Below are 21,720 nucleotides of genomic sequence, written 5' to 3'. Positions count from 1 at the left end.
GTGATATAATGGGCCGTATGCATAAAAAGTAGCAATTGCTTGCAAGCAATTGCTTCAAGCACAAGCAATTGCTTGTCAAGCAAAAGATCAAGCTCAAGCAATTGCTTAAATCCGTATGCATAACATTTTGCTTGTGCTCAAACCTTTTGCTTGCCTCCAGCAAGCAATTGCTTACGATCTCAACAATAGCGACGTCACGCCGGTGCGAACATCATTCATGGGAGAACAAAGGCGGGTTTCGCATACTAGTAGTGTATTCAAATGTCATGCGTGTGGGGTAGCCTCCATGCTCTCCACCGTTGTCAGACATCCTCCCCGTTTTTTATCATGTTCAGGTATGAACCTGTGTGCTAACCACTCAACGTTCTCTTTGTCGAAACGGAATAGTTTCCGATAGGTCTCGGGAACAATTTTTTCTCGATTTATTCTACTCCTGTACAACTTTGGTTTTTCTCTAACGAGCATAAACATGATGCTTAACCGCGAACGTCCCGATTAAGCAAGAGCTCAAGCTGCTATGACGGAGCTTGAAAAAACGTAAGCAATTGCTTATAAGAACAAGCAAAAGGTTCGTTTTATGCATACGTTTTTAAGCAATTGCTTGATCTTTAAGCAATTGCTTGAGGACATCAAGCAATTGCTTGTGCTTGCTAGCAAAAGCATTTGCTTGCAAGCAATTGCTTATGTTTATGCATACGGATTCAAGTAAAAGGCTAGCACAAGCAATTGCTACTTTTTATGCATACGGCCCATTATATGTTCCAAGTATCTGTACTTAACAGGTGTTTCTACGAGACAAGGTAGGAAAGAAATCTATTTCTATTTCTTTTATTTAGGTGATTAAATTCCCTAAAACATAAAAGAAGGTGATGAAACTACACTCACGTTGACGTTTTCACAGCGACGGCGAATCACGGAAATTGCCCCCGACTCCCGTCGGATGATTTGGAAGGGAACGTGGGCCCAGAAGCTCACGCATGCGCAGGGGATAAATATGACGTCACGCGTAGTAGCCGACGTCGGGTGCCTAAAATCGAAAGCTCGCTAGTGACCTAGTTGGAACGCATCGTACTCTCAATACAACGTCGTGTATCCATTTTGTGGCCTGCGGGTACACTTCTTATTACAAATCCACATCTTCGTGTTGCCTTCGTGAGTGGTTCAGGTGCCATCGTGTGACCCTTCTGTAGGCATCGTACTTGCTTCGGCTGTTGGTTGGCTGTTGACCAAGTTCGGGGCCATCTTCGTGCGAAGTTCAAATTTCCTTCATCGAGTGTCCATCTTATGTCAACTTCGGGACAGTGTGACGCGGGAATAAAAGGAAACCGTACGCGAAACTCAATGACTTGCCATCGAGGTTCCTTTGATCAATACAAATGACCATATCAAACCACTCTGAGCCTCTTCAGATAATTGAAGAGGCTTTTGTCAAGATACTGAATAGTTGAGAGCGTCAATTCCTCTTAACAATATTTGTTCGGTTAAGTTTCTAAGTTTCATGTTTCTCCGGTTAAGTGTTCATTTGTAAATTATTTCATATTTCGTCCAATCGACTGCGAAAGAATAGTGAGTTACAGTATTTTTACATTCTTTTATGACGGTTGAGAACAGTGTTCGTTCATAGTCACATGATCGTTTATTAACGGAGGGATCATTCTTTCGCAGCATCGACCTGGCATTGACACTACTACTCGTCAATATCGTTAAGTTAACGCCAAATTCCTGAAATTTAAGGAAGTTTTATCATATCGTAGCAGCATTCTCTCCGAAGTAATTTCTCATTCAAATATCTTTCCATTTAGATATGGCGTTCAGAGCACCTGTCTGCTTCAATTGTCTTCTTTTCATCCTGTTCGGTAAATAAATATTTCCTTTTCGGTATTTAGTTTAAAAAAATTGTACCAGCTTTGGCTGTTTCCTAGAATTATATTGTCGAGAGAGTTTGATACTTTCATGTAGATTGATTGTGCGATGCCCCTCCGAAAAAAAAGGACACGGTAGATACCCATTCAATGCAAATTTTTAAAACACAATCCAATTTAAGTAATTGATTTACGAATTCTTAATTAGTATAATAAAAACTATACAAATTATGTTTTACATTTCCTTTTCCATTGCATTGCTCCAATCACTCCATTAGATGCCTTTCAGGACAGGAATCTTATTGTCACGGAAACCTAGGGATCTATTACAATTATTAAACTGTACAAAAAAAAAAACACTGCTCAGTCAAGTAATAGAGAAATTCAAATATTTATTAGTGTGTTTCTATTCAAGCCTGTATTATAGAACACAAGATAATATAGAGAAAATACACATTCAATTCATTCTGTCTGAATGGTGGATATAGTACAATTATGATCTACTCACGCAAAACGTGACCAAGGGAAAATAATTATATTATTAAAGTTATAACACTTCCCTAATTGGGTTCGCGAGAGCTCTTTATTGATCCCTCTGTAGTCCTCGCTTAGAATTCGTTTTATTACAATGCCATAACACATTGGAATTCCCTTCATAATGATATAAAGGAAATAGAAAACTTTGCTCATTTTAAGAGGAAATTAAGGGAACACCTAACACTTGAGAGTCAGAGAAGAGAAGCGAATGATATGTTATATGATTAAAATTGTTATTCTTCTGCCGGTTCATTAGGAGTGCCTTAAAAGTACGTCACATGTAGCAGTCCACCAGAATCTAAAAGTCCTAAATGTCTCGACAATGTGAACATACTATGTCGTATTAAAGCACACTGCGTCCATATCGTTTTACAATGTGAACACGCTATGTCTATATCGTATTATAAATGTAAACATACTGTGTCCATATCGTATGACCACATCGTTTTCCAAGTGATTCAACTCCCCCCCCCCCCCCCCCGCTTAGGAAATTAACTCACCTTGCTCCATCTGTATGGATAGTAGTTGCGGGTAAAACAAACTTATACAGGCGTACACATGGCGAGAGGAAACTTAAAATGCTGTATATACTTACACATAAATATATGTACATGTATAGTAAGAAGCATTTACACTTGATAGTAAGTTAATATAATACCCGACTACAAAACAAAAGATCATTATCATGTGAAATAAAATTTGCAGCTACGACGGCGTTTGTCCCATCCTCTGTTAGTGCACAAAGTGGGACAGAGTTCGTCTTTGCCCCAATGCCGAATCATCCGAATTATACCATGCATTCCATCGGTATGATCCTTCAAGGAACTACAGATGAACCAACCACCGTGCGGATATCATTTCCTGGAAGATCTTTCGAGAGACAAATCACGCTATCACCGGGGTCAGGTCCCCTAAATTACTTGTTACCGATCGATCTAATTCACCCAAATACTGCAGGTCCCATTGATTCTACAGTTTATGTGGCCTCCGACAAAGCCATTACTGTTGTTCACTATAATCTTGAACCATACACTTCGAATGTGTTTACCGTGATGCCCTCAGAGAATTTAGGCCAGGAATATTTCATAGCAACAATAACTTCGACCCATAGCGGTGTTGTGACAATATCGTCGCTTGGAGAGGATGTCTCAATCGAAATTCATATGACCTCTGCGGTGCATTTTGTTAACGAGATGTTCAATTCTGGTGACGTGTTTCGATATAGCCTTGGTCTATTTGAATCAATACAGCTCCTTCCGCAGTTTACAGGCATCACTGGGACGAGAATCATCACAAACGCGCCCATCGCTGTAGGCGCAGGAGCGAAATGTTCGAACGTCCCTGAAGGTGTTAAGTACTGTGACCATATAGCTGAACAACTAGCTCCGTTCCCATCATGGGGAAAGAAGTTCCTGCTGAGCCCTTTTGTCAGTCGTGGTTCGGGTTATGTTTTCCAAGTTGTAGCAGGTCGCGATCGAACCACTGTCCTCTATAACGACACAGTTCTGAGGCTGAACATGGGTGAATTTCGGACAATAGATATTCCATCTCAGACCATGGAGTTTGTCTCTTCTGACAAACCGATAACAGTTATGCAGTATCCTAAAGGAAAAACAAGTGATGGAACTGATAATAGTGACCCATCAATGATTCGGGTTCCGCCGATTGAGCAGTATGTTTTGGAGGCAACTTTCCCGGTTTATGACTTTGCTGGAGAGTCCACGCATATTGATAGCATTCATCTCGAACTGACGGCAGAATGCAAATACCTCCAAAACATCTCCATCTTCAAAGACTTCCAACCGTTGTCGGTAAGTTTTGTCTGTTTGTATTATAGGAAATGATAGAAATTTGTCCTTACTTGAAGAAAAGACTTATCAAAATATTAATATTGCAAGCCACTTTATGTTAGTAATCAACAGAGAAAAAAAGTAAACAATTCGTAAGAGATTCAAAATTACAAAAATAGGGATCACTATCTTGAACTATTTCTTTGGCTTATGTATCCATCCATTAAACAATTCTTCGAATAAGAAAAAAAAAAAACAATGGCATATATATTTAGGTTTAACAACGCTTCGATCAGTTAGATGATATTCTTTGACTAAACGTTTCAGTCATGTTGGGAAGAAAATAAACACACTTTTCTTTCTTCCAAACCTCGACCTTTTGGTAGTGTCTACGGTCAGAGGAATGGACATCAACATTTTGGAGTCGTACTAGATATCACTTTGTTTGGAGTTGAATACACTCTAGATTTAGTGGAATTCACTCCAAAGTAGTGGTTGAATTACTCTTTTAAGAGTGGATTCCAATTTAATTTAAAGGTGATCCTTAATCTGACTCCTAAGAATGCACTCCCATTCCTAACATTTATGAAATGAACATTACTTAATGTACACATAATGATGCCTACCTTTCCATAGAATTTATATCTTCGTAAGAGCTTTTGTATATTAAAACAGGTGACATGGATGGAGAACTACACTATGGAGATACTGGACGGGACAATGATGTGCTCACAGTGGGCAGTGGTCAGTGGCGGCTCATATCTTCTGCGAAGTCAACAGATGGCCACCACAGAGGGTCAAGCATTCTATCCCAGGTTTCGTGCTGTGGTCTACGGGACCGGTTCTGACGAATCCTACCTGTACCGCGCAGCGTCTGGAGATAGACCGCTGACCTGCACCTTTAACCCCATTGGAACAGGGCCTGCAGAAGAACACGATTGTCCAAGTAAGAATGATAATGACCACTATTTTCTACCGCAAAGAAAAGATGAAAGGAATAAAAATCCAATTTTTACAATAAAACAACTCCCTGCAGTTATGGCCCCATTTAGGACAAGGTCAGCAGAAGAAATGCGATTGTTTAAGATAGAATGAAAATGGCCTCTAAAGTTTCTACCGCAAAAACATTTCCGACAGGAGTAAACATTATAATGTTATTTACAGTATGATAAACACAATTCCTGAATTTGGGAGGTTCAAGGCTATCATTGGGCATTAGATTGTCAGAAATAAACCTAGATTTTTTTGGTCCTCAACGATGTTCAGGTTTTACCGTGTAATACTTCCTATTAGAGTTTATCTAACAATGATTAAGTTATTCTTTATTAAAGGTCTCTTTTAAATTAACAGCAGTAAGTACGTAATGTACGCATGAAATGTAGACTACATGTCTAGATTATTATTATGCATGTAAATATTCATAATTGAATAACACACGCCCTTAAAACTAAAACAACAACAACAACAACAACATATTGATTGTCCTTCAATTCGTCAATAAACATTGGAGATTGTTTTTAATGAACCTTCTTTTATTCTTCGTTTTTGTATTGCATTTCCAGTTTTGGTTAATCCTGAAGTGGTGTCCCTAATGGCGACCCGGCTCAACATCACTTGGAGCACAAGTCCAGGCAATACTGGTCTCTTCGAAACATGTTCGGTCTCCATAACTAGTGGGGAAGTCATCAACAGAGTCGTTGCTATAACGACCCATCCGCCAGCGACACTGTCAGGACTTCACCCATACACAGAGTACACGTTCTACATGAACTGCTCAAACAGCTTAGGAATGCGAACCCGACTGGAGTTTCCGGCTCAAACTACACTGAAAGCTGGTAACTAGTGGTTTCTTTTAAGCCACACCTAATCGTCCTTTGATGTTGTAATATATTGTCACATTTATAATTATTTTCAACTGATAATTCTTTTAAAATAAATAATTACTTTTGGTTATTGTATAATAATAAAAGCGGTGTGGAAAAACATGTAGGATAGATTTGATTGTTCATGGCTTATATGATGATGAAACCCGCGAAAGGACACAAACATGTAGTTGTGTTATAAGTGTCTATACTCGTGGTATGAAATTTGAGCTTTTGAACATTGAAATTGATCAGGATCACTGCAAAAGAGTACAAAAAAGGATCGAAGTTCTTTCTACGTGACGATGTTCGTAACAGTCTCTTAAGCATACTGATAGACATAATAAGCGACTTATTAAACAATGCTACTAAACAAATGGGTTATTAATTTCTAAGAATTGAAATAGTCAGGTTCATCATGATTAATTAGCGAATGACATCAATGTACTTTCCGTACTAGAATTATTCGTAGATCTTATTCCTACCACAACACCCCTCTTATGAATAATCGGTGTTCGGGCGTAAACTTATATAAATCTTATCTGATCCTACTTAATCCACTATCAATTTCATTTGCAAGAGCCTCATCCTCCCACCGACGTAACGGTAACGGAAGTGACGCAAACATCAGCTGTTGCATCATGGGAACCACCTCGCGTAACCAGTGGGAATGGAATAGTCGACGGATACGTGGTCTTCGCAGAGCTTCAGAACTGTTTGTCTAGCTCATGCTCTACGGTGTTGACAAGCAAGATAATCATGCATATTTTAGCCTGACATTTTCAGAGGAGGCTTAAAGACCATTTTTGTAGTGTAATCGATATGTACAAATATTAATTGCTGATAGTTAGGACAAACATTATGGCGTTTCCTGCCTAACAACACTATATATGCTTTTCAGATTCTGACTATTGAAATACAATTATTCGTAACAGGTGAATGATATAAGTTTAACCAGGCACTCAACAAAGATACACTGTCGCTCATAAAGTTGGAATATTTTTGTTTTATCCCAATTTATGGAATTATTTTAAAAATATTTAAAAAATAATAGATCTAGATAATAGTATACATTCTCAGATATTGTTGAATAATAATTTGACAATGTGTGTTATGCGTGACTGCTAATGCATGTGTATGCTACTATGCTTATCAACAAGGGGACCTATGCTCTTAAGTCATAAATGACAGTAATGAGGATTAATTGAGCGTACGAGCGTATACTATACGCTTCTTTAGATTTATACCATGGCTCAAGATAAACCTCTTTGGGGAATGTGGGCCTTCGATTTGTAAAGATAAATGTAAGAACTCAACCTGTAGTTGGCAAGAAATGGAGATAAACATACTTTCAAGGAACTTCAACTTCCTAGACCAATATTACTGCTTAGATTACGATGGTTATGTTGTGAATTAATGGTTTATTCATTGTTACTGTAACTGCAATCATTTATATAAGATAAATGTTAAGGTAGATAAAGTTTGCCTGAAACAGGCTGCTCCCACCTCCCCACGATTGTGCCTCTAGTTTCGGGGGTAGGTTATCAAGTTATTATAAATTGCCCTTTATTTAAATAGAAATTCATTGTGATATTTTATCTACTCATCTTACAGTCAAATCAAGTATTGTCAAATGTATTGGTTGTAGGAATGAATAATAAGATAAAGTGTTCTTTTATCTCTTTATCGTATCACATATATCCGATCTCATTTCTTTGTTGTTATTCCAGCTTTTAAGACAGAAGCGACGAGCCAAAATCTACATCTGGATCCGTTTGCAACATACAGGGTAATTGTCATAGCATATACCATTGACGCGAGAATACCTAGTCCCGTTTACATACTGAACAGTTCACAGGCGAAAAGCGAAGAATTTACAACACTAAAAGCCGGTAAGAGAATAGTGTAACGAAGTTTCTTGAAAGAAAGATATAGCATTCATTAGTCTCATTTATAAATCCTTGAAATGATGGAACAATTAAATCGTATACTGTGTGAGTCAAAACAAAAGTTTACACCTAGAAAATTGCTAATTATTTTTAAAATCATCAATGAATAGTAAATTATTATACATCTTATGAAAGAGAGTTACATCCCAAGTCATTTGGTATCATTTTTGTGTGGAGTGTGTTCACGCGTGGATGAACAGGTGGCATTGTTTGCGAGAGTGCACAAATCGACTTGGACCAAAGTGATGCCTACAGCGTGTATTATGTTGGGATATGCGGAGTGATGAGAGAATGAATTGAATGTATCAAATGAAGTGCATTGCATATGCTTTTTGCAAAAGCAAAGTCACATACACACCCACACACGAGCACAAATGTTCGTTGATATTTGATATTTGATATGTGTGACGTGATTAATTTTGTTAGGGATGTGATTTGGATCTGCAAAGACCGAATTAGTACCCGAATCTCAATTGTTTTATTCAAACATCACACAAGCAACTTGGGCGCAAATCGATTTTTGCACTCTCGCAAACAATGCCTCCTGTTCATCAAAGCGTGACCACATACCACACTCTTTCATAAGATGAACATGTATAATCATTTACTGTTCATAAATGATTTTTTAAAATAATTAGCAATTTTCTTGGTGTAAACCTTTTTTTGACTCGAACTGTAGTAACATCAAATACAGAGCCCCAATTTTGATCATAATTATATTTCGATGTTTATAAAACTATTCTAATGCTAATAGATTTAACTGATTCATGAAATTACCATCGCACAATAGATATACAGGCTTATGCATATTTCTTAAGAACTTTCTATTTTTTTAAAAACTAGATAGCTTTACTATATGCATGTATAAACAAATACTTGTGAAGCAGTAAATTCATGTGCCGCCAGAAATTATCAATAAATTCTTTTAAGGATAATTTGCTAACGAACGAAATGATCCTGAGGTTTTAGATTGTCAACAAAAGCCATAGAATTGACAACCTGCCAACTCGTTAAAATGAAACAACTTTTAAACTAAATGTTATATTAAGATAAGCTACATATATTCCAACCCATTTAAACGTGTGCCAATGGATAATTTTAGGACCGTGCAATCCCAATTCAAGGCATATCATTTAACAATTGAAAATTGTTACATGAAACCTGCCCTTCTACTAAACGTAACGGTCAAGGATATGACCGAGTCTTCAGCGGTAGTCTCCTGGACCTGACCGCTGTTCACAAATGATCTAGGTCTGTTTTCACATAACATGTATATTGCGGACACCTCTCTTATACATGATCGGTGCTCGGGCGTAAACATCAATAATAAATCTTATCTGATCCTACTTAATTCACTATCAATTTCATTTGCAAGAGCCTCATCCTCCCACCGACGTAACGGTAACGGAAGTGACGCAAACATCAGCTGTTGCATCATGGGAACCACCTCGCGTAACCAGTGGGAATGGAACAGTCGACGGATACGTGGTCTTCGCAGAGCTTCAGAACTGTTTGTCTAGCTCATGCTCTACGGTGTTGACAAGCAAGATAATCATGCATATTTTAGCCCGATTTTTTCAGAGGGGGCTTAAAGACCATTTTCGTAGTGTAATCAATATGTACAAAAATTAATTATTGATTGTTAGGACAAACATTATGGCGTTTCCTGCTTAACATCACGATATATGCATTTCAGATTCTGACTATTGAAATACAATTATTCGTAACAGGTGAATGACATAAGTTTAACCAGGCACTCAACAAAGATCTGTGCATTAATTTGATTACACTACGAAAATGGCCTATTAAACCCTAGATTTAACCCTGAAACCCCTGATTACCCACACAAAAGTTTAAACCTCTATCGTGTGTTATTGGTGGCACACAGGGTATGATGACACGAGAGTATACTATACTTCTTTAGATTTATACCATGGCTCAAGATAAACCTCTTTGGGGAATGTGGGCCTCCGATTTGTAAAGATAAATGTAAGAACTCAACCTGTAGTTGATAAGAAATGGAGATAAACATACTTTCAAGGAACTTCAACATCCTAGACCAATATTACTGCTTAGATTACGATGGTTATGTTGTGAATTAATGGTTTATTCATTGTTACTGTAACTGCAATCATTTATATGAGATAAATGTTAAGGTAGATAAAGTTTGCCTGAAATAGGCTGCTCCCACCTCCCCACGATTGTCCCTCCAGTTTTGGGGGTAGGTTATCAGGTTATTATAAATTACCCTTTATTTAAATAGAAATTCATTGTGATATTTTATCTACTCATCCTAAAGTCAAATCATGTATTGTCAAATGTATTGGTTGTAGGAATGAATAATAAGATAAAGTGTTCTTTTATCTCTTTATCGTATCACATATATCCGATCTCATTTCTTTGTTTTTATTCCAGCTTTTAAGACAGAAGCGACGAGCCAAAATCTACATCTGGATCCGTTTGCAACATACAGGGTAATTGTCATAGCATACAACATTGACTCGAGAATACCTAGTCCCGGGGATATACTGAGCAGTTCACAGGTGACAAGCGAGGAGTTCACAACACTGAAAGCCGGTAAGAGAATAGTGTAACGAAGTTTCTTGAAAGAAAGATATAGCATTCATTTCTAAATTTCTAAATCCTTTAACAAAATGGAACAATCAAATATAGAGCCCCAATTTTGATCCAAATTTTATTTCGATGTTTTAAATAACCTATTCTAATGCTAATAGATTTAATATGAATTACCATTGTCACAAGAGAGATACACGTATATGCATATTTTCTGAGAACTTTCTAATTTTCTCAATTAGATAGTTTTACTATACATGTATAAAGAAATACCTGTGAAGGAGTAGATTCTTGTGCTGCCAGAAGTTATCAAAAAATGCTATCAAGGAAAATGTTCCAACAAAAGAAAGGTTTTTAGATTGTCAACAACATATTTCCATATAATTGACAACCTGCCAACTCGTAAAAAAGAAAAAAACTTCTAACCTCAACGTTATATTCAGAGGAGCTATAACGATTTCAATCAATTTAAACATTTGCCAACGGATAATCTGAGGGACCATACATTCCCTATTCAAGGCAAATCATTTTACAATTGGAAATTCTTACACGGAACCTGCCCTCCTACTAAACGTAACGGTCAAGGATATGACCGAGTCTTCAGCGGTAGTCTCCTGGACCCGACCACTGTTTACACATGATCTTGGTCCGTTTACACATAACATGTATATTTCTAGGGACGTTGTTATTCCCCTTTCTAGCGCCCCCTCCTCGCATTAGCATGGTAAATCATTCTTTAATTTAAAATTCTTTTGTAGAACCGGGTCCTCCTAACAACGTAACGGTCAAGGAAGTGACAGACTCTTCAGCCATCGTCTCCTGGACACAACCACTGTTCAACCGTGGACCGGTGGAAGGCTACACCGTGTATGCTGTCCTTGAAAGCTGTTCTTCAATCTCATGTACAACGGATAGTACAGGTAAGGAAAGAGCTGCGTAAAGGCTTATGGGGCGGACTGGAACTGAAATTCGGTTGGGGGTAAATTCGATAAAAAAAAGACCTGGCCATACAAATCGAAAAGAAGGTTGAGTTCTGGAAAGAGGTGAACAATAATTCGTGAGCGTTATCATTGTCTATTATGCAAGCTAGTGTGGAAGAACACCAGATAAAAAATGTTCCCTGAAAAGCATTGCTCTTTAAATGCCTTATTATTCTAAATATGGCATGTAACATCATAAAAACCTGGACCTGCCAGATGTTTGTGTAGTCCCATATACATCTTTCTGTGTACAGTGCTTGTAATTTTACCAAAAACTGGGCCAAATTACTTTCCAAATTTCAGAACCTTGCAGTACACACCAATACTTATATGCTAGATGGTCAACCTTTTCTGATCGATTCCACACCATTTTTTCACGATGCAATCGCATGACTAGAACCCAACTTTATCTTTAAGCTAAATTTCGAGCAAGAAATTAAGACTCTCTAAGCCCTCTGTGGCCAGTCCTCCCCCCTCCGGTTTGTAGAGGTTATAGGGTTGGAATATTAATTTACATCTTGGGATACTTTTTCAAAAAAACAGTGTTCATATTACTTTGGTAAATGTATCTTCATAGCAATACGCACATCATTATAAACAAATTCTAAAAACTAAAATGTTAAATCACTATATGAAAGGGCCGAGAAGTGAACATGATGGATCGGATTCGATCACTTACGAACTTCATGTGCAGATGAAGGTCTATGTCAATTTGGTTGTTCTTTATATCCTTTTTCCCCCTTTAATATCTATTTCGGCTGCTCAGAAAAAGAAATGCCATGGAAAACAGAATATAAATAGTCTTTGCACATGTTCATTCTAAAAAATGTAATGAAAGTGAAGTATCAATATTAATGAAATCCTAACACACATTAGCCATTATGATAAAGGAGTTATTTGACAGTAATCTTTTTTCCTGCAAAGGGTTGCATTGTTTGATGTCAATGCGACCTAAATCTATACAGTCACGGTCACCATATTCAAATTTCAAAGTAACTTTACAGGTTGATTTTTTGTGATGTTGTTGTTTTGATACAGATGTGACTGCCCATATTTTGGAGCATACTTTGGTCCTTCGGCCTTACCTTTCGTACAGAGCTGTTGTGGAAGCGTTTGCATTAGAGCCACGGATATCTGCTCGTATGAAGCTGAATAGTTCCTTGGCATACAGTGAGACATTTACATCATTGCAAACAGGTAATATATTATCTTTCAGGACATGCATGTAAAGTTCTACACAATTCCATCATTTCCTTCGTTTCATCTTTGTGCAATCATTATGTTTAGGGAAATTCACTCAAGGAACTATAGGCTAAAGGATGAATACGTTTAATCACTGAAAAATGTTTTTTCGAAAAAAAATTACCATTAAAATGTAATGAATTGTCATACCCTACTTACTTAAAATCAGATACATTCCGACAGGTATTGGTCACATTGCTAAGGAACACATATCTTCACATTTAACAAATATTATTATCTGAATTAAATTACGAATTGATGTATAAGCTATAAATATTAAGGAAATTTATCATGTTCGGACTAAGAAATAACATTTTCGGGTTAGCACGTTTTAATGCCTGGTACACAGGTTTATTGAAATGATCTCAGAATGCGATTGAGTTTATTGTAGCAGTAAATGAATACGGCCATCATGCATCGTTTTAATTGTGCATTCTGCGTTTAAAAACAAGTTTGATGTTCCTCCGCCTTCAATCTATTGGTATTAAATTTCACTCTAGATTTAAGTACAAATACATTTTCGCCTATGATTTTTATTGTTAATTTCAATGTTTTAGTTCCTGTAAAACCAGCTACACCAACCATCGTATCTGGTGGCATCAGAGATTACAGTTTTGACATCAACATACCGGCTTATCACAATCCAAATGGACCTATCAGGTATTTTTATTTTTCATCACTTGTACTAAGGCACTGGCAAATCTTAAAGAGGGACAGGGTGGCATTTACCTATCTTCACAGATTGTAAACCAAGGAGAGAAATTAAATAATTTGCACCTAGGTAGGACAATATTTGTACATCGATAAGTGTTATCGAAAACTCACTAAATAATTTTTCTGGTTGGAAAAAAAAGCATGGCCTTTCACTAACTTGTGTATGGCTTCCCATTTGTGCAATAAGCCCCTACATCTTACCACTTTTTGTTTATTGACATGCCCATTATTGCGATGGTATAAGTATGACATATTTGGATTTGTGTTCACCTCAAAGAGCAGTTGATTAAATTAAAGTACATCACATCGACCATGGTCATGGTAATGGCCTGTTGAAGTACTTTAACCTCTTATGGTTGTGAGCACCAAAGGTAGAAAGTAGAAAGTGGTATTATATTCATCATGCTCTTGTCATTAAAGTAATGAATTGCTTCTTTCAAACTTTAACTTATAGTTGCTTTGAAGTCATCGTTGTTCAGCTTTATGGTGAAACAACTAGTATTGATTCAAACGACAATGCTTACAGCAATAACAATACGAGGGACTACAGCATCGCAAGAACCCTAATAGGAACCCCGTTCAGTGCCATGGTTTTTTCGGCGTAAGTGTGGGTTCTTTTTTGTGGAAGTAATCAGCCTTTATCTACCGAAAATCAATTTCGATAAAAACTTATAATTATGTGTAAATAATATGAGATCATTTATTTATTTAAGCAATATAGCAATGTAACTGACATTCCCTTCTAGTTTCATGTTATATTTGGAACATATGCCCTCTCTTCAGAAATTCATTACGAGAATCTAAATATAAATGATGACATTTATAAACAACATGTCATTGTTCGTAAACCTGATCGTGGAATTGGCATGAATGGTGTAGGCTTATGAGGCAAATCGCTAGATAGTGTAAAGTGGGTATTAGTTTTTAAGTTTCAAGTCGCTCGCATCCTGAACAACCACGATGCAGTTATATGTGTGTCTAAAATGTCTATTATCTCGATCAAATTGTTCAGTGTGTTAGTTCGCTATTGATTAAAGATACACGTACGATGAAAACAAACTTCTCTCTTATATCATAACGGAAACCTTAGCATTCCTGCTGGCAATGTGATCACAGTGGGCTCTCGATTTGAAGTTCAGTCTGAATGCAACACTTGGGGCGAAGTAAATGAAAATCATCGCAGAAGACGAGCTACCATGAGAGCAACGACCCTGCATGCCACCAGCGGTCCTTTGAATCCGGACAGCTTTTATTCCTGCTTTATCAGAGTGTACTCACCTTCTCATCATGACGGGGTAAAAAATAACCTTCGCTTACCTATGGTGGGGTTGGGTGAGGGGTATTGATTTTTTTATTTGAACGGGGGTGTGCAGCTTAGTCATCCAAATGTATGCCCAGTTCTAAGCATCATTTTGGCAGAAAAGGGTACCCATCATTAGAAATTTTGATGAAAATTTGAAAATTTGAAAATTATTTTCGCATCTGAATTTTGCTTTTAGCGAAAATATGGGTGACTTATGTTTTGAAGAAAATGGTAATTATGTTTTTAATGTTTCACATGAATTCTTTATTATCTATTTTTAATGATGGAGGAGGAACAAAGCTTAGCAATCATTAAGAGCCGATTACACAACGATGAATTGACAACTTGTAATGACTTTCTAAACTTGCTCCTCTCCCCCCCGAATGAATTTAAATTTCTTGAAACAAAACTCAATACAAAATGGTTTAATGCTTCTTTGTTGCGGTTTACTTGTTTCTCACTCTTTAAGGATGTTTATTTTGTGAATGGACCATTCATAGAACCAATTCGACTCAAAGGTAATTGTTTATATTTATCAATTTTTGTCTTCCCATTTCCCAGAAATTTACTTTGATATCCTGACGTGAAATAAGTCTTTATCTTTTCTGCATATCAAATTTCCTCTTCGTTAATTCTCCCCTATATAAGTATTACCTTTTCTAACAAACTTTATTCACATAACCTTTAAACAAGTTAAGGTAGTGACGGGTTATGTTTCCGTCTTTTTAATAAATGTTTTAAACATACAAGTATATATGTTCATTCCATAAAAGCATCATAAGCAGTAATGAGGTTCAATACTCCGGCTTCATGGTTCCGTTAAAATGCCTGATTTAATACGTAAATTAATAAATAATTTCAGTTAAAAGAAAAATAAGTAACATAGGCCTGCCAAATTGTTGATGCGTACTGTCTTAAACTCTATTTTAATATATTTTATAATTTAAATCATAGAATTGGCTTGAAAATATTTACAACAATATAACTCTCCTTTTTGTAATATTTTTGTTTCTTTATGATATAAATTCATAAACTCATTATTTCACTAAAAAATCGTATTTATCGGAAAAATCTCAATTACGTACAATACCCTTTTATTCCATGTAATACTTTGTTTTATATTTCCCAACAATTTAAGATACATCATGTAGTTTAACTTTAATGTGAAAATGTGGTCGATTAAAACGATCGCAGAGACTTTCGGAAAAAATCAACCAAAGGAAATTTCAATAGCCTTTTCCGTCACTGATTGAAATAAATGTGCATATAATATGATGACGTTTTATGTAATCCTAACATGATTTATATAGGATCTCCGATATGGTATGGAAATCGCTCTTGAATTGATATATCGGTAGTTTTTGCGATCTGGTTAATAAATCTTTTATCTTTACATTTTGAAGTTCAAGTTCCTGGTAGTGGCACTCATGTGACTTTGATAATAGGTTGTATAGCTGTGACTCTTGTCGTCATCGGAGTCATCGTGATATTCATTTATCTTCGTAAACGAAACAGGTAATTACTCATTTCGTTTTAATCAAGTAAAGAGTATCAATGCAAATATTACGGGGGGAAAGGGAAAGGAAATACAGAGGGGGAAGAGGGGGGAAATAATGCCCAAGTGGACCCCTTATTATTACCCTTTTTATATATTAGGACCACTCGGTAGATCAGCCGTGCTGTCAAATTAAATCAAGGGGGCGATGGGGGCAAAAGAGGGAAGGCGAGAAAGAAAGAGAAGAATAGAGAATGAGTGTAAAATATTTTGGTAAATAAACATATGGATCTTTATAGAAGAAAATAATAGATTCCATTGATACGATATTATAATCCAAGTGAATGACGGCCACAACAAACAGGTTATAATTCTCTAATCCCTAAATAAATCACAGGTGAGAGGTTTACCATCATTCCCTCTCTAAGTATAATTAATTATCTATCCTTGGTAATCTCTTCTGTTTTTTTCCATAGATCTCGACAGCAAAGGAACAGAAGTTCTCCCATTGCTCCGGCAAGCTTCACCACGACTCACCGCAAGTGCAAAGACATCTTACCCACAAATACACAAACAAGCACGGAAAACCAACACGTATACCATGAATGTCAACCGGTAGATGAGAAGTCAAATCCTATTTATCAGAATTTGAATAAAGACCTTGTCGAAGAGGAATATGAATTAGTGATATACAGAAGTGACACTGGGGTTATTTAGAATAATTGAATAGAGAGTGTAATTGTTGCAAATTTAGGAAATAGTTTGCTTCAATTTGCCATCAAACTATACTGCAAAATTGTAGATGTTATCCCAAAAAGAAAAGATGGAATATTGTGGTCTAGATTTGAAAATACAGTGGGAATTGTATAAAATAAAAATATGAGAATATAGTGTAAAATATGCTTTTGATTGTAACATAAAAAAAGAAATGGTATCTAGAATATCTGGGGAAAAAATATATAGAAATATGTCAAGATGACGAATACAATGAATATTCAGAAAGTGTTGATCAGAAAATGAAATTACTAAATGAAATTGATAAATGATACAGAAATAAATGTAAAGGTGCATTTCTTCGTGCTTTATCCAAACGATTAAAAGTAGTAATTTATGTTATTGTTTCGTTTTATCAATCTGGATTTATGAATGGTAAATAGCAACACAAAATGTACGATTTGTCAAAGATATTATTGACTTTTGTAGGTTCGAGCGTCTACCAGGTTTTCCTACGTTCGTTGATTTTAAGCAAGCATTTAATAACGTGAATTATGCTTATTTGTTTAAAACACTAGACAAATTTGGATTTAAAAATACTTTTATTTCATGGATTCGCACAATTTATAACAAATGCGAGTGGACAAGTTGTTCATTATCGTTGGATTTCCAAATCATTTTCTATACAGAAGGGGCGAGGCAAGGGTGTCCTCTCTCTGCTTTGGTATTTATAATAACGGTAGAAGTATTTACTGCAAGGATAAAACAAAACGAAAATATATGTTGTATACAGATTTCCAAGTCAAGGGATCGTGGACGGTAAAATAGAAATTAAAATTAGTATGCGGATGATACTGTACTATTCGTTGATTTCTTACGGTCAGCAGATATTGTTTTGCGGTAAATTACTTGTTTTAGTCATTTTCTGGTATTTATATTAACTGTGTAAAATCGGAATTGATATAATTAAGTGCAGGATTTAACAAGAATGGAATGGAATGGGATCCATTTTTCGGCTGAGCCAGTGAAATGTCTGGGGATACTATGAAGATAAAAATAAAGAAAAAGTTTTGGTTTTAAATTGGGATAGGAAGATTAAAAAATTCAAGTTATCTCAGATATGTGAGGAATGCGTTATTTAAAATATTATTGCAAAATTGTGATATTAAAGGTTTTAGTTGTGTCGCAAATTTATTATGTGGCAAATGTTATTTCAATACCACATTCTATTAATACCTAAATTAATAAGATGATGTTTTCATTTTTATGGGGGTCTATAAAGAAAGAGAAGAAAAAAAAGAAATGTATGTTTGAATATAATTACTGAAGGGGATTTAGATATGGTCGGTTAGCAGGCAAAAGTCGGGTCTCTGCAACTTTCTTTGATAAGGAGATTTTTTTGACGATGAGAAAGCTACATGGAAAATTATATTTCCTGTTGGTTAAATAGGGTAGGTGGAATTATATTGGTGTTTCAGTTAGTAATTGTAATATCTGAGACATCGAGAAACTATGTGGAATGTCTAGGAAACCTCATTTTTGAAAATTGAATACAACTGATAACATTGTTTAAGGTTGATGTAAATAAGTGTGTAATTTTTTAATGAAATATTACTTATTATATTCCTTCTACTGTACTTACCCTCTAACAGGCATAAAATCCTGAGGAAAATTTTCCCAACCGGTTTTTCCTTGAAAATAAGACATAAGACACGCTTTTAAAAATCTTTTAACACTTAAATGTCTGGAATATTATATTAAGCCAATTCATTGCTTTGTGACGATTTAAATTCACCTAAAATATAATTAAATTGTAATAATATAGTTTGGAGAATTTTAAGGAATCGATCGGATAAATTTTTCCCAGTTTAAATCAATAATAATGGTCTGAATGAAGACTTTAGTAATTGGAGATGATATAGGCAAGTTAGATAACTACTTGGTAAAAATGTTGATTAATTTATTTATAAGAACTACGTTAGACATTCAAAAGCAAAAAGCAAAATGAATGGTAAAACTCTTTTAACTGATTTGAAGTATGAATTGATGTCACATTTAAATTCTAAAACAAAAGCAAAGGTTAATGAAAAACAGGTAAAAGTTTTGACTGAAATGTTAATAATAATAATAATAGTTCGTCCTTATACGGCGCATTTCAGGACCGCAGGACCTCCCAATGCGCTTAAGATGATGTTTTAATTTTGTATGTGTATAATTATGTTAATTGTAAACGTTGTAGATATGTGAAATAAAGTTCCCTGAAAGAGTTAACAAGAAGAAAAAAATACTGCGAAATTGTAATTATTGGCAGTTTGTACCAGAATAGCTGTACGAAAATAGGGTCAGGTGTTAAGAGGAAAAGGCCAGGGATTAGCATACGAGATTTTTTTTTTTAAATTTCGACAGGAAAATGGCCAAAATTATACATTGACTGTTGGGTAAAGCTGAGTTGTGTTTTAATTTTCATAAAGTATAACGAGGGAGAGAGAGAGAGAGATCAATGTGGAAATAGAATTATGCCGGATATAGCAAAAACAGTCACAAGCCTTATAATGATCTGTATATTCCACCCAGTCCTCCCAAAAAGAAAAGATTGTTCGGTATGAACGTGTTCAGGGAATCTTCATGCACAATTTTTAGGTGGACTAGCTTGAAATTATGCTGCTGGAAAAAAATGACGGACATGTATAACTAGTGTTGAACACGTTTGGAAATTACTTTTTAAGAGAATCTGAATTTAGATAACAATACTTTAACAGGTGTAGCTTTCATAGATTCGAGGTAAGCATTTGACACTGTCGATCACGATATTCTGTAACAGACATTGACAGCCATTGGATGTTCTGGTACTAGTATTCAGTGGTTCGTATCATATCTGTCCAACCGAGAACAGATGGTTTGTTTTAAAGGGGCTACTTCGAGGTCCTCCAAAGTTATGATAGGAGTCCCAAAAGGTTCGATTCTAGGGCCACTCCTTTTTTCAATCTATATACATAAATAGTTTACCCAAATGTATTTATGATGGCATTGTTGATATTAATGATGACGTCACGACTCTAACAGTCAGCGGGAGTAATATTACAGAAGTAGAACAAAAGCTAACCAAAGGTATGGAAATATATTTTCATGGGTAACACCACAACTGTCTAGTTCTTAATGCGGATAAGACAAATGGGGGTCTAGCTACCTTCATTATTTTGAACGCATCGATATTTTGGCAACCGTCACCTCATGTCCAGGCAGCAAGCTGCCAGAATAACGCCATAACCGAGTATGCGGCTAGGTGCTTGTATTCACCTTTTCTGGTGTATTTTTAATGACGAAATATCATTTTTACCATAACTTTGGGGGCTCTGGAGGATAAACTAAAAAAGTCTTGGCAATGACTAGAATGATCTCGAGGGGTCGAATCTTATGGGTGAAATAGGTTGGCGATTTTAGCCATCGAGCATACAACATGAGGGTCAGTAAGTACCATTGGTTGGGAGAGTTTGACCAACCCGGTTCGAGTTGGGAACACGAAGGTGTATACTGCTGTGTTGGGCAAGCACATAAGAAAAGAAATACGCCATGTTGTGACCAACTGAAACCGAGTCGGCCAAACTCTGTGTACAGTGTAGATGGTTCTGATGAGAGTAAGCCATAGAGATCTACATAATTTAAATATATCTCTATGGGGTCAGAGACATCTATACACAGAGTTGGACCCGGTTCGAGTTGGACACAATATGGCGACTACTGCTTTGTTGGGCGAGCACACAACAAAAGAATATACACCACAGTGAAATCAAGTTAGCCAAACTCTGTGTATAGATGGCTCTGTATGGGATTAGTGTCCCTTTCTATAAAAGGACACTCTATGGCCCGAATTCACAAAGGAGGTTTGAGCTTAAACCTTAGTTTTCGTACGTCATATGACGCGTTTTACGCGTTTTTTTACAAACCTGGTTTGTAAAGAACAAAAGGAGGTTTGACGAAACAAAAGGAGGTTTGAGCTCAAACCTTGGTCTGAGCTCAAACCTTGCTTTGTGAATTCGGGCCCTTGGGGGTAAACCATAGAGATCTATATGGGGTAAACTCACTACCCCCTCTACGTCCTGTACATTGTACTCTGAACTAGTACATCGTCATTTTCCTGACCATGTTATGTTTTCTTTTGGGATTTTTGTTTTGTGTTTTTGTTTGTCGGGGGGGGGGGGGGTGGGGGCGGTTAAACAGGATAAGTTAACCGCAGAAAGTCTGTTTACTCTTCAGCTCCAAAACATCGGAAAAGGTGTCTCTAATATCAGGGTCAAGTATCATTTTTTTAAAGAAAAATAAAATCCAGGGTGTCCTTACCACGTACTGCATATTAAGTTGATAGCAAGTGGATTGCTAATAGGAGGGTTGTGTGACATATGAAGTGGTCAAATTAGATTAATTCCTTCGTTGAAGTGAAACAGAAAGCGTTTAGGTTACATCTTTTATCTTAGAAACGTGCATTGTTAAGGTTTCGCAATTGAAGGTAACCAAGGTAACGAAAATTGAATCTCATGAAAGTAATCTCTGACACTTGACGTAAGAAATTAAGATGTATCAATGTTAAAATGATATAATTCAAACCCCCTAAACAAGGAAACTCGATTCGTTGTTTGTTCCATATGTTTATACTTTATCAGTGCAATAACAGAATGAATGTTATGATCGTCATATCGAGGA

General features: G+C 36.2%; 3 protein-coding genes across 3 annotated transcripts; all 3 read left to right on the top strand.

Annotated features, from left to right (window-relative positions):
• The first annotated feature begins 3,592 nt into the window (after positions 1 to 3,592).
• On the top strand, positions 3,593 to 5,469 carry LOC105445613. The gene is made up of 3 exons (XM_030995778.1): positions 3,593 to 4,210; positions 4,865 to 5,135; positions 5,456 to 5,469. Exons 1-3 carry the CDS (start codon positions 3,593 to 3,595, stop codon positions 5,467 to 5,469), a joined length of 903 nt encoding a protein of 300 aa, XP_030851638.1.
• Positions 5,470 to 5,752: 283 nt separating this feature from the next.
• On the top strand, positions 5,753 to 7,027 carry LOC115928866 (fibronectin type III domain-containing protein-like). The gene is made up of 2 exons (XM_030996877.1): positions 5,753 to 6,024; positions 6,632 to 7,027. The coding sequence occupies exons 1-2, from the start codon at positions 5,781 to 5,783 to the stop codon at positions 6,826 to 6,828; spliced, it is 441 nt and encodes a 146-aa protein (XP_030852737.1). The 5' UTR covers positions 5,753 to 5,780; the 3' UTR covers positions 6,829 to 7,027.
• A 2,409-nt stretch (positions 7,028 to 9,436) lies between these two features.
• Positions 9,437 to 18,780, top strand: LOC100890328. Its single transcript, XM_030995777.1, has 10 exons — positions 9,437 to 9,510; positions 10,354 to 10,577; positions 11,333 to 11,494; positions 12,593 to 12,751; positions 13,354 to 13,456; positions 13,965 to 14,111; positions 14,601 to 14,805; positions 15,283 to 15,331; positions 16,217 to 16,328; positions 16,785 to 18,780. Exons 1-10 carry the CDS (start codon positions 9,437 to 9,439, stop codon positions 17,023 to 17,025), a joined length of 1,476 nt encoding a protein of 491 aa, XP_030851637.1. The 3' UTR covers positions 17,026 to 18,780.
• The last annotated feature ends 2,940 nt before the right edge of the window (positions 18,781 to 21,720 follow it).

The sequence above is a fragment of the Strongylocentrotus purpuratus genome, unplaced genomic scaffold, assembly GCF_000002235.5.
Source record: "Strongylocentrotus purpuratus isolate Spur 01 unplaced genomic scaffold, Spur_5.0 spur5_scaffold_3, whole genome shotgun sequence".
Lineage (NCBI taxonomy): Eukaryota > Metazoa > Echinodermata > Echinoidea > Camarodonta > Strongylocentrotidae > Strongylocentrotus > Strongylocentrotus purpuratus.
The sequence above is the reverse complement of the archived record's forward strand: the minus strand, read 5'-3'. Positions and strand labels throughout refer to the sequence as shown.